At 51.2% G+C, this 12,536-nt stretch overlaps 1 protein-coding gene across 4 annotated transcripts in view; it reads right to left on the bottom strand.

The window, feature by feature from the left end:
- The window catches only part of RAD54L2 (RAD54 like 2), a 112,866-nt gene that overhangs the window by 31,746 nt on the left and 68,584 nt on the right, over positions 1-12,536 (bottom strand). For 3 of the 4 annotated variants that reach the window (XM_032969724.2, XM_032969725.2, XM_032969727.2), the window contains exons 9-16: positions 8,941-9,140; positions 8,187-8,529; positions 7,774-7,951; positions 5,329-5,484; positions 3,747-3,842; positions 2,353-2,471; positions 1,601-1,821; positions 369-468 (exon numbers count right to left, since the gene is read on the bottom strand). In XM_032969724.2, coding sequence (XP_032825615.2) covers positions 369-468; positions 1,601-1,821; positions 2,353-2,471; positions 3,747-3,842; positions 5,329-5,484; positions 7,774-7,951; positions 8,187-8,529; positions 8,941-9,140 — 1,413 coding nt within the window. The remainder of the gene's footprint in view (positions 1-368; positions 469-1,600; positions 1,822-2,352; positions 2,472-3,746; positions 3,843-5,328; positions 5,485-7,773; positions 7,952-8,186; positions 8,530-8,940; positions 9,141-12,536) is intronic. The other variant, XM_032969726.2, reaches the window with a different exon arrangement.

Genomic DNA, 12,536 nt, shown 5'->3' with positions numbered 1-12,536 from the left:
GAGCACACCAAGAAGGCCAGCACGGCGCACGAAGGGGTAGGTGGCCAGAACTACACCCGGCTGTCTTAGTGGCGATGTTTACACACCGCACCAGGTACTCACTTGAGAGCGGAATTGACCTAGGGGAGGCCCAGGACTGATTCAGATAATCGTAGCCAGATGTTGGCCGTTAGCGGGCAATTAACTCGGGTCCCCAGTTTCGCAGCCCAGCGCGCTAATCGCTACCCCACCGTTCACCATATACATACACATGCACAACCACAAGCACCAAAACACACACGGACGTGCGTGCACACACAGGCATATACACACGGGCACACAAAGAACTCGGCACGTTTCTGCGCGTCTCGCCGGAGAGTGGCGCTCACCGGGTGGAGAGTAGGAAGAGCCACACGCTGCTGTTGAGGGGGTTGTTGAACTGGTTGATGAGTTTCTCCCGCTCCGAGGTGGCTGTGCTGCCATCCAGTCCTGCGTAGAGTGAGAGACGCAATTCCGCTCACGCTGAACGCATCAACGGTCGTGGACCTCCGAGACTCACCTAATTCTCACTACGGTCGGTCACGCGATAGCCCAGGGGTAAGCGTGTTTGCTGCAGATGTTCACGGTTGGAAACTGGCGGCCGCCCTGGTTACTACTGCGGGTGTAAAACATCTTAATAGTGCTACGTGCCATCCGCTTTGCGGTGAAGCTAACATCCTCGGGCGTAATTCGCAAAGAGAAGGACATTGTGTGTGCCCGCGTCAGGGTCCACACATTTTCCAAATTCAAATATTACCGCGCAAATTGCTTAATTAGAATTGTACACGCAGCAATCATCGCCCTCCGGTGGCAGAATGATGTCCTGGGTTCATCTCTTTTGCAAATGAGACTCATCCTGGTCTCTTGAGTTCTCACCACGTTAAACGATCTCAACAACTAAAACGATTTGTGAGCTGCTCGTCATTTTCATACTTTTTCTGTCTCGACTCCCAGCAAAGGCCAACAATCCGGACAGGGCCTCGAAACGTTCCACGCCATCACATCTCGCCACGGCGACGAGATGTTAATTAACTCGCCTGGTTTGCAGGAGGTCGTGAGTTCGAACCCGACACCAACGCCTGTTGTATATTTGGAGTTTGCATGTTCCCCCCGTGTTTGCGTGGATTATTCTCCGGGTCCTTCGGTTTTTCCCTCCACATTTAGAAACACGCGTTTAGAATATTTGGCTGCTATAAATTTCCACGTGATAAGCCACTTCGTTGAGCTTTAATTTGTGGCCAGGTCACTTCTGAAAAAGAGCTACATCGCTCAGTGTGCCTTACACAGTAATATAAAAAAAATAGTGCTAACGTTAAAAAAAAACGCCACTTTTTTCAAATTTTCTTGCCGTGGTTTTCACACCTGATGATGATTGCTTGTGTTGCAGTCAAAACGTCGTGATAATTTTATTGTTTTATATTTTTAATTATTTTATTGTTTCCCTTCTACGTGACTTTACCGAAAGAACCAAAAATATAATAGTAAAAATAGAGTTGCCCCCCACCACCCCCTGACATTGGCGGGTTCCGCCAAACCCGGAAGCGCGCACAAATAACGTTTTGTGTGCGGCGATTGTTCTCACGGAAGTAGTTGACGTTCTTGCTCCATACGAGGCCGGTGGGCGAGGAGGCTGCTGGGGGCACCTGGGTCTCCGCGGGCGGCGCTGACGAGGCCGACGGGGCCGAGGGGTCCGAGGGGTCCGAGGGGGCAGAGGGGGCAGAGGGGGAGGCCGAACCCGAGACGGTGGGGATCTTCCTCTGGCTCAGGAACGCCTCGATGATGTCCAGAGTGGACAGACTCTGGCTGCAGGACCAATAGAGCGGGGGCAAGGGGCACGTGAGAGATCACCACAGCCGCCACCAAGACCCTGCTCCTCCTCCTCCTCCTCACGACCACCACCATCACCACCCGTCATCGCCACACTCCTCACCACGGATAGGCAGACGCAGTGAACAGGCAGACGTAGGGACAGGCAGACGCGGGGACAGGCAGACGTAGGGACAGGCAGACGTAGGGACAGGCAGATGTAGGGACAGGCAGAAGCAGGGACAGGCAGACGGGGGGACAGGCAGACACAGGGACAGACAAATGTAGGGACAGGCAGACGCGGGGACAGGCAGACGAGGGGACAGGCAGACGTGGGGACAGGCAGACGCGGGGACAGGCAGACGCGGGGACAGGCAGACACAGGGACAGACAAATGTAGGGACAGGCAGACGCGGGGACAGGCAGACCAGGGGACAGGCAGACCCGGGGACAGGCAGACGCGGGGACAGGCAGACGAGGGGACAGGCAGACCCGGGGACAGGCAGACGCGGGGACAGGCCGCCGCACCTGAAGACAAGGATCTTGTCCCCGTGTCGCACGCTCTCCTCCACCAAGTGGAAGAGCAAAACCATCTTGGCCGAGTGCTCCAGCACACCGGTCTGGTAGCTGCCCATGAGGTCCCTGGCCTGATGCATGACATCGCACATCGTCATCATCACATCGCACAACATCGCCAATCATCACATTACACATCACCATCAGGTGCTGAGAGCAGGTGGGGTGCCATGCTGAGATGACCTCCCAAGCAAAAACTGCTGAGGGAATCAAGAGCCATTCCCCATTCACCTTGGGGTGTGACAAGGATGTCCTCTGCCCCCTACACAATTTAACATGATCTTCGACCAATAATTTGAGACGCTTTCTATGGATGTACCAGAGGAATTTCCATCTGGTACAGATACAATTGGAGGCTGATCGATGGCTGAGGCTGATCGATGCAGTTGTGGAGAGAGTGGAGGAGTTCCCATACTTGGGCAACGTCCTTATGACCAGGTTCGGTTAAGCTGCAGAGGTCTCACTCCAAATCAATTGAGCAGCATTATCTCTTCATCAGCTGCATAATGCTGTGAGGAAGCTGTCTGTACAGTTGCTCCACATGAAGCTTCAGGTCTTCTTGGCCACAGTTATGCCCTCCCTTCTCTAGTGGAGCATCTATGCCGGTTTAAAATTTTAAGGCTGGCTTATCTACAATCCATCCTGGGTTCAACCAGGCTGAATTTTGTGAGAAGCTCACAGATCATTTGAAGATCTGGACACAGTCCCATCGGTGAGCTACTCCAGCAGGCAAGGCTCCATTAGCTGGGTCATGAAGCCCGCATGCCCAGCCACCGCATGTCCAAGCAGCTTGTTTGGCTGGAAAGAGGGGGCTAAATGGGCTCGGAATGGGCTAGAAAACAGAGAGACTGATGCGTTACAGAAGGATGTGGAGCTGAGTGGATTTTCCCAACACTGATACTAGCAGTGTCAAGATCGGCCTCTGTGGAGGATGCTCGTGAAGGATGCTACTGGGCAGTTGGAGGCAGTCGCCTTCCAACAACAATGGATGACAGAGGAGCAATGCTCACAAAAATGAGCGGAGCTCCAAGTGGCTAAAATGCACAGTAGGGGACACAGCTGGTGCATCGCCCAGCCTCTCAGTCAGTCCACCTATGGCACCTGGGTTTGTTTCATGACCTCGTGCCAGAGGGCCTTCATATTTCACGTGGCCTCAAAGTGCACCTGGCCTGGCACAAGCGCCGTGGTGACGTCACCATCAATTAGTGGCAAATGGCAGTTATTGTTGTAGGTGGTAGTGGCAATGGTAGTGGCGATGATCGTGGTGATGGTGGTGGTTGTGCTGGTGGTGATGGTGGACACGACAGTGGTGGTCATGGTGGAGGTGTTGTAGGGAGGAGACTCACCCACTCGTAGGTCACCACTTGTCCACCGCGCTCCGGTCCGCTCTGCGTCGCCGCGCCGCACCGCCCGTTGGGCAGCTCCAGATCTGCCACCTCCCTCTAGGTGAGTGAGGGGTGGTGAGTGACACTGATCAGTGTGGTGGTGAGTGACACTGATCAGTGTGGTGGTGAGTGACACTGCTCAGTGTGGTGGTGAGTGACACTGATCGGTGTGGTGGTGAGTGACACTGATCGGTGTGGTGGTGAGTGACACTGATCAGTGTGGTGGTGAGTGACACTGCTCAGTGTGGTGGTGAGTGAGACTGATCGGTGTGGTGGTGAGTGACACTGATCGGTGTGGTGGTGAGTGACCCTGATCGGTGTGGTGGTGAGTGACACTGATCGGTGTGGTGGTGAGTGACACTGATCGGTGTGGTGGTGAGTGACACTGATCAGTGTGGTGGTGAGTGACACTGATCAGTGTGGTGGTGAGTGACACTGATCGGTGTGGTGGTGAGTGACACTGATCGGTGTGGTGGTGAGTGATGCCGCTCAGTGTGGTGGTGAGTGACACTGATCAGTGTGGTGGTGAGTGACACTGATCAGTGTGGTGGTGAGTGACACTGATCAGTGTGGTGGTGAGTGACACTGATCGGTGTGGTGGTGAGTGATACCGCTCAGTGTGGTGGTGAGTGACACTGATCGGTGTGGTGGTGAGTGACACTGATCAGTGTGGTGGTGAGTGACACTGATCAGTGTGGTGGTGAGTGACACTGATCAGTGTGGTGGTGAGTGACACTGATCGGTGTGGTGGTGAGTGACACTGATCGGTGTGGTGGTGAGTGACACTGATCAGTGTGGTGGTGAGTGACACTGATCAGTGTGGTGGTGAGTGACACTGATCAGTGTGGTGGTGAGTGACACTGATCAGTGTGGTGGTGAGTGACAGTGATCAGTGTGGTGGTGAGTGACACTGATCAGTGTGGTGGTGAGTGACACTGATCAGTGTGGTGGTGAGTGACACTGATCAGTGTGGTGGTAAGTGACACTGATCGGTGTGGTGGTGAGTGACACTGATCAGTGTGGTGGTGAGTGACACTGATCAGTGTGGTGGTGAGTGACACTGATCAGTGTGGTGGTGAGTGACACTGATCAGTGTGGTGGTGAGTGACACTGATCAGTGTGGTGGTGAGTGACACTGATCAGTGTGGTGGTGAGTGACACTGATCAGTGTGGTGGTGAGTGACACTGATCGGTGTGGTGGTGAGTGACACTGATCGGTGTGGTGGTGAGTGACACCGCTCGGTGTGGTGGTGAGTGACACCGCTCAGTGTGGTGGTGAGTGCCACTGATCAGTGTGGTGGTGAGTGACACTGATTGGTGTGGTGGTGAGTGACACTGATCAGTGTGGTGGTGAGTGACACTGATCGGTGTGGTGGTGAGTGACACTGATCAGTGTGGTGGTGAGTGACACTGATAAGTGTGGTGGTGAGTGACACTGATAAGTGTGGTGGTGAGTGACACTGATAAGTGTGGTGGTGAGTGACACTGATAAGTGTGGTGGTGAGTGACACTGATAAGTGTGGTGGTGAGTGACACTGTTCACCTTGGCCACCTTGCGCCTGCCCGAGGAGCCCCCACTGGCGCCGCGCTCGCGCGTGAGGCCTGCGGGGAGGTCCGACACCTCGAGGTCCAGGTCGGGGTCCGCGGCGATGCTCTCCTTCTGCAGCGCGTCAAACAGGATGTCCGGGTGGTTCCAGATCTGGGGAACGCAGGGGGAGGAGGATGCGGCAGCGTTACTGGACGTGCCCGCCCGCCCGCGCCGACGCGTGGCCAGGACCATCGTAAGGAAGCCGCGGTGGCTGTGCATGCTGCGGTCCGTCCTCCAGCATCGTGCGGAAAGCGGGCGAGGGTTGTTTGTAAGAGGCAAATCTCTGCGACACTCCCTTGCCGTGGGCATCACGATGTTCAACACCCCAGCAGGATGCAAGACAGCAAAGCGTGCACTTGATGTCGTCCGTCCCTTCCGTGTGGGACAGAGGGTTGCCACCTCGCGCGCATGGAGTTTTCTCTGGGTGCTACGATTTCCTCACACATTTTACAAATGCTCCCTAAACGTCTGAATATGTGGAGAACATGCAGAGCAATGGCTGGCGCCGGCTCACCTCATGGCAGCCGTCCAGGCTCTTGTCTGTGGTTCTGTTTATTCACAGCGTGAGGTGTGACAGTGCGTGCGTATATAAAAAAAAATCCAATAATACATAAATATTGAAACATTTCCAAAGAATATTAATTCAACAATATAACGATGTAAAAGTGAATACGAAGGTGTTAAAGGGTTATAATTATTTATTTGATAAATCTGGATGCGAATGGAACGTACCAACGAACTAATTATTGTATTCATTATTTTAATAATAAATCAAGAGCCTTTTATTATTGCTTAATACATTTCAGTGTCCGATCAATTTTAAATAGTTAATTACGTAAATTATGATGCAATTATTGACTATTGACGAAAAATGTATTACGTATGTTATCAGGGACAATTATTATGCGCTTCTGCGGCCATCTACAACGCTCTTCTTTCTGATATTAGGAAGCCACTGGAGCTATGCACTTTTAAATCATCAACTAGATTGACGAACTAATTTCTTTAGAACTGCTTTTGTCTTTAGTTTGTTGTCCTTCCCCCGCACCTCCAATTAGCACGTTTGGTTACGTATGGTGCAAAAGAAGTTCAACATGCATACATAATGCACACGATAAAGAACATTTGTTGAATTGCGAGCTAGATAGCGGCCTGGTCAGCGAGCACCCACATTGTCCCTATGTTGAGCAAGTCCCTGATGTCAATTGAGCAATGTCACGTTGGCTGCACTTGCTCTGCTCGTCAGCAGGTAACAGACCTCCAGCCCACGAGAAGATACCCGTATCTCAGCGTGGCCGGGGGACTGCACTTAACACTTCTTCATTCTCACGAAGACAAACCGCTCACTCCTCACACAATATTATAAGCGTGGGTGCCGTGTGCGCACGGCGTGTGCTGCAGCACAATAAAAACATTTACAAAGCTCCCCCGTATAGACTTTTCACTCTGTTAGGGCAAATGTTGTTAGCGAGCACTTTTAAGGCCGGAATGGAACACGAGGGGGTGGGTGGCCAGCACCACGCCCGATGTTTTTACACGCACCGCACCAGGTACTCAGTCCATCATCCCTCCTGGGCCAATAAATGAAGTACCACTTTGGTTGTTGTATGTATAGACTTGGCCTCGCCATTGGAATTAGTAATTCCCACCACTGGCTCTGCCTCAAAGTTAATTTGAGCAGCAGCAAATCGCCGTTTGTACCACGTGCGAATTCGAGACCCCCCAGGAGTCAGGCGGCACACATGAACACATGCACATACGCACGCACACATGTACACACGCACGCCATGTACGCATGCACGCATGTACGCACGCACACGCGTGCACGCACGCACACACGTACACACGTACGCCGGACGCACACAAAAATGGACAAACACATGCACAAATGTACAAACAAAGACAAAGATCCCCCATTTAGCCTTAACAGACTGTAGGGGAAAGTGCTGTTAGCGAGCACCTATGAAGGCCGGCATGGCACATGAGGGAATGGGTGGCCAACACCACGCCCAGAAATGTACACACGCACAAGAGACAAAGATCTCCTGAAAAACCTTACCATAATGTTGGGGAAAGTGCTGTTAGCGAGTACCTATGAAAGCCGAAATGGTACTCAAGGGGATGCGCGGCCAGCACCACGCACGGCCGCCTTTGTCTCACCAGTGGCGATGTTTACACACCATACCAGGTACTCATTTGAGGCCGAGTCGACCTAGAGGAGGCCTGGGACTGGTTCAGATATTCTTCACTGGTGCTGGCCATGATCGGGAATCAAACTCGGGCCGGCGGGTTCGAAGTGCAGTGCGCTAACCGCTACACAACCGCTCTCCACACACACACGCACAAACACACACGCGCACACGTGCAGGCAGCCAGCAGCAGCGGGGCAGTGGCGCGCACCTTGCAGCAGACGCAGTAGGCCTTGAGCGGGTTCGAGCCGAGCCAGCCGGAGGAGCCGGCCTCTTGGAAGCGCAACATGAAGTGGCGGTAGAGCGCGCGCTGGATGGGTGACAGCCGCACCAGCAGCACGTGCTCCTCCTTGGCAGGCAGCGTGGCCGTCAGTACGTTGTGGCCTCGCCTGTCGGCCAACCAAGAGTACGTTACACATGCACCACGTCCACCGGTACACACACTCACACCACACCGCACGTTACACTCACACATAGCACGATACGTTACACTCACACCACACCGCACGCTACACTCATGCACCATTTGCTGTAATGGGTGATTTAGTGTGCTGTTATTTACTGTAACGGGTGACTGAAAGTGCAGGTGTGTGCAGGTGTGTGCAGGTTGCCACGGGCGCTTGCCTCTGCACGAAGCCCTCGAGCAGGCTGTGCAGCACGTGGCTGCGGTAGCGCATGAGCCGCATGTCCTGCGGCGTGCTGTCCACGCACTGCCCGTTGAGGATGGGCCGCTCGAACAGGTTGCTGAACTCCTGCCGCGTGCCCAGGAAGTTCGGTCGCACGAAGTCCACCATGCACCAGTACTCGATGAGGTTGTTCTGCAGCGGGTAACCCGTGAGCACCACGCGGCGCCGCGTGCGCACCGCCTTGAGTGCCTGTGCCGTGCTCGCGTGGCAGTTCTTGATGCGGTGGCCCTCGTCGCAGATGACCACGTCGGCGCCCGGCCGCGTCAGGGCCTTCTCAACGTCTGCGCGACAAGACAGGGAGGAGCGTCGCGTCTTCTCGCCAACGTGGAGCATGGTGGAGGGGGGAGGGGTGCAATCCCCGCTACGTCTGTCTGCAGGAAATCGTTCTTCAACTCACCGGTGAGTCGGGCTGGAACCACGAAGAATTGGCACTTTGCTGAACGCTCGTACGCCAAATAGTGTTTGATCTGTTTGGCTGTGTCGGGCGGTGGGGGCTTTAAGGATGCAGATTTGGTCAGATTGCTACGTAAGTAGCCGAACCCGAATGGCTGCGAAAACCTGCGAGCTGAATGTCATCCTGGTTCATTTGCTGTCACATCGTAGACCCCGAGAGCGTGCGCATTGAAGGTCAGGTCGGAGGGAGGGAGGAAGGGGAGGGAAGGAGGAAGGGGAGGGGAGGGAGGGAGGCATACCCAGGAGTAGCTCTTGCTGCCGGTCCTCCTCGTCCAGGTCGATGATAACGGGCCCCACCTCCTTCTTGGGCTTCTTCTTGCGCCCGGAGCCGAGCGACGCCTTCTTGAGCGACAGGAGACGGAACATCTCATAGCCCATGAGCAGAACGCCGCCCCCGGCACTCCACTCAGCGATCACCCGTGCCCGGGCCACCGTAGTCCTGTACGCGCACGCGCACACACAAACACAAAGACAAGGATCCTCTGTATTGCTTTTAACAGACTGAGGGGCAAAGTGCTGTTAGCGAGGAGCACCTATGAAGGCCGGCACGGCACACGAGGGGGTTGGGTGGCCAGCAACACATCCGGCCGTCTTTATCTCCCGAGTGGTGAATATTTAAACATCTTCTTTGGTTCTTTCGGTAAAGTCACGTAGAATGAGAATAAAATAATAAAATAAAACAATAAAATTCTCACGACGTTTCGGCCACAACACAAGTGGCCTTCTTCAGGTGAAAGGAACAAACCTGTCGGGACGACAGAGCTACAATGAACGCTGCTAAGATTCGCAGCGTCTTTTAAGCTGGTTGAGAGAAGTGAGGCACCTTGACAAAGGGGTTTACATATCAAACAGGAGAATTTAGCATTGAAACAGTTGAGGGATTAGCTTGTGACTGGTCACAGAAATAGCTATGTTAAAGTCAAAGCCTACACATCCACAGAGGCACCTCGTACATGGACGCCAAAGGGGCTGCAACAACTCAACTATCATACAGTAAACCGATGTGAAAAAAAAACCTAAGTCTAAATTACATCAATATATAAATGTACTCAATATATTCTTCAATAAGCAGAGCTATTAACAGCAACTGGGTATACACTACACTATATAATGAATACCATATAGTAAACAGATAAAAAACTAAAATATAAACTACCTCAATGTTATCAATAAACTCTATATATTCTCCAATCAGCTGAGCTACCAACAATAAGTCGTTATATATCACGATGCTATATGGCGAAAAAATGGGTGGATTCTTACCCTCCACATCAGCACCACGGACCGCTACGAGCCCCGTTCAGACGGACGAGTCCATCATGGTCGGAACAGAGGAGAGAAACAGCTGCGAGGCGCTGTTATAATCATGTTATAAACCATACCATTAACCGTGGCGTGAGAAGTATTAAGAGTCAATGCCAGCGAAAGAGCTGCGGTCTGAAGGTCACCATAAAATAATTAATTAAAAACCGAAATGGTTTAAAACATCTTTCCAATGGTTACTAAGCCAGAATCCATCTTTTCGGTTGAAATTGTCTCTGTGCTTGTATATGTGGATAGCCTCATGAACGAATCTCTCATGGTAGCCGGTTGGCTTGCAAAGAACCTCCGTCTTGGAGTCAATGTGATGTGAGCCCACTGAATTATAACAGTGATCTGCCACGGCGGAGGAGTTCGTTCTACCGTGTTTCAAGTCTGCTTTATGCGGTCCGAGATATGTCGTTTGGTTTCTCCAATGTAGCCACTACCACAGAGGCACTTTAGTTTGTAAATGCCCGGTTACTGTATGTCTGGAACAGCATCTTTTACAGATGGAACCAGATCACGGATTTTATGTACTGTGTTGAATCGGACCTGGATCTTGTGCTTATTCAGGATTTTGGAGATCTTTTTAGTGACCCCTGCAATGTAGGGTAAGGTGATGGTTTTGAGTGGCCCCACAAGAGAATCCTTCTTCATGACTGGAGTGATGGCTTTGCGGATTGTGTAGTCAGAGTAACCATTAGCCCTGAGAGCCTGGTGTACGCGTTTGAGTTCACTGGTAATATGTTCCTGGTCGGAAATGCATTGGGCTCTATGGTATAGAGTCTTGATGAGGGAGTTCTTCTGGGATGGATGGTGGTGGGAATCCGGTTTCAAGTAAGCATCTGTATGGGTAGCTTTCCTGTAGACAGAGTGGCTCATTGAGCCATCAGGTCTCCTTTTAACTAAGACATCCAAAAAGGGTAGCTTGCCATCTTTTTCCACCTCCATAGTAAATCTGATGGCTGGGTGTATAGAATTGATGTGGTCCCGGAATTGGTCTAGAGCAGGCTGGCCATGTGGCCAGATGACAAAAGTGTCATCCACGTACCTCTTCCATAAGGTCGGGCGTAGAGTGGCAGTCTGGATGGCGTCAGTTTCAAATTTTTTCATGGATACGTTGGCTACAACCGGAGACAGGGGGGAGTCCATTGGGGTGCCCTCAGTCTGTTTGTAGAAAGTTCCATTCCAGGTGAAGTATGTGTTGGTTAAGCAATGTCTCACCAGGGGGGGTACATCAGTATGCAGTCCTTGATGAACCAAGTCTTCAATGATAGCGATGGTGTCAGGTACTGGAACTTTGGTGAACAAGGACACAACACATAAAATCCGTGATCTGGTTCCATCTGTAAAAGATGCTGTTCCAGACATACCGTACCCAGGTGTTTACAAACTAAAGTGCCTCTGTAGTAGTAGCTACATTGGAGAAACCAAACGACATATCTCGGACCGCATCCGCGAACATAAAGCAGACTTAAAACACGGTAGAATGAACTCCTCCGCCGTGGCAGATCACTGTTATAATTCAGTGGGCTCACATCACATTGACTCCAAGACGGAGGTTCTTTGCAAGCCAACCGGCTACCATGAGAGATTCGTTCATGAGGCTATCCACATATACAAGCACAGAGACAATTTCAACCGAGAAGATGGATTCTGGCTTAGTAACCATTGGAAAGATGTTATAAACCATTTCGGTTGTTAATTAATTATTTTATGGTGACCTTCAGACCGCAGCTCTTTCGCTGGTATTGACTCTTAATACTTCTCACACCACAGTTAATGGTATGGTTTATAACATGATTATAACAGCGCCTCGCAGCTGTTTCTCTCCTCTGTTCCGAACATGATGAACTCGTCCGTCTGAACGGGGCTCGTAGCGGTCCGTGGTGCTGATGTGGAGGGTCAGAATCCACCAATTTTTTCGCCATATAGCATCGTGATATATAACGACTTATTGTTGGTAGCTCAGCTGATTGAAGAATGTATATAGTTTATTGATAACATTGAAGTAGTTTCTATTTTAGTTTTTTATCTGTTTACTATATGGTATTCATTATATAGTGTAGTGTATACCCAGTTGCTGTTAATAGCTCTGCTTATTGAAGAATACATTGAGTACATTTATATATTGATGTAATTTAGACTTAGGTTTTTTTTTCACATCGGTTTACTGTATGATAGTTGAGTTGTTGCAGCCCCTTTGGTGTCCATGTACGAGGTGCCTCTGTGGATGTGTAGGCTTTGACTATAACATAGCTATTTCTGTGACCAGTCACAAGCTAATCCCTCAACTGTTTCAATGCTAAATTCTCGTGTTTGATATGTAAAACCCTTTGTCAAGGTGCCTCACTTCTCTCAACCAGCTTAAAAGACACTACAAATCTTAGCAGCGTTCACTGTAGCTCTGTCGTCCCGACAGGTTTGTTCCTTTCACCTGAAGAAGGCCACTTGTGTTGTGGCCGAAACGTCGTGAGAATTTTGTTTTATTTTATTCTCATTCTAAGTGACTTTACCGAAAGAACCAAAGAAG

This window comes from Petromyzon marinus, chromosome 42 (genome assembly GCF_048934315.1).
Source record: "Petromyzon marinus isolate PM22_M1 ecotype Great Lakes invasive population chromosome 42, UKy_Petmar_22M1.pri1.0, whole genome shotgun sequence".
NCBI lineage: Eukaryota > Metazoa > Chordata > Hyperoartia > Petromyzontiformes > Petromyzontidae > Petromyzon > Petromyzon marinus.
This window is presented reverse-complemented; position numbering and strand designations above follow the sequence as displayed.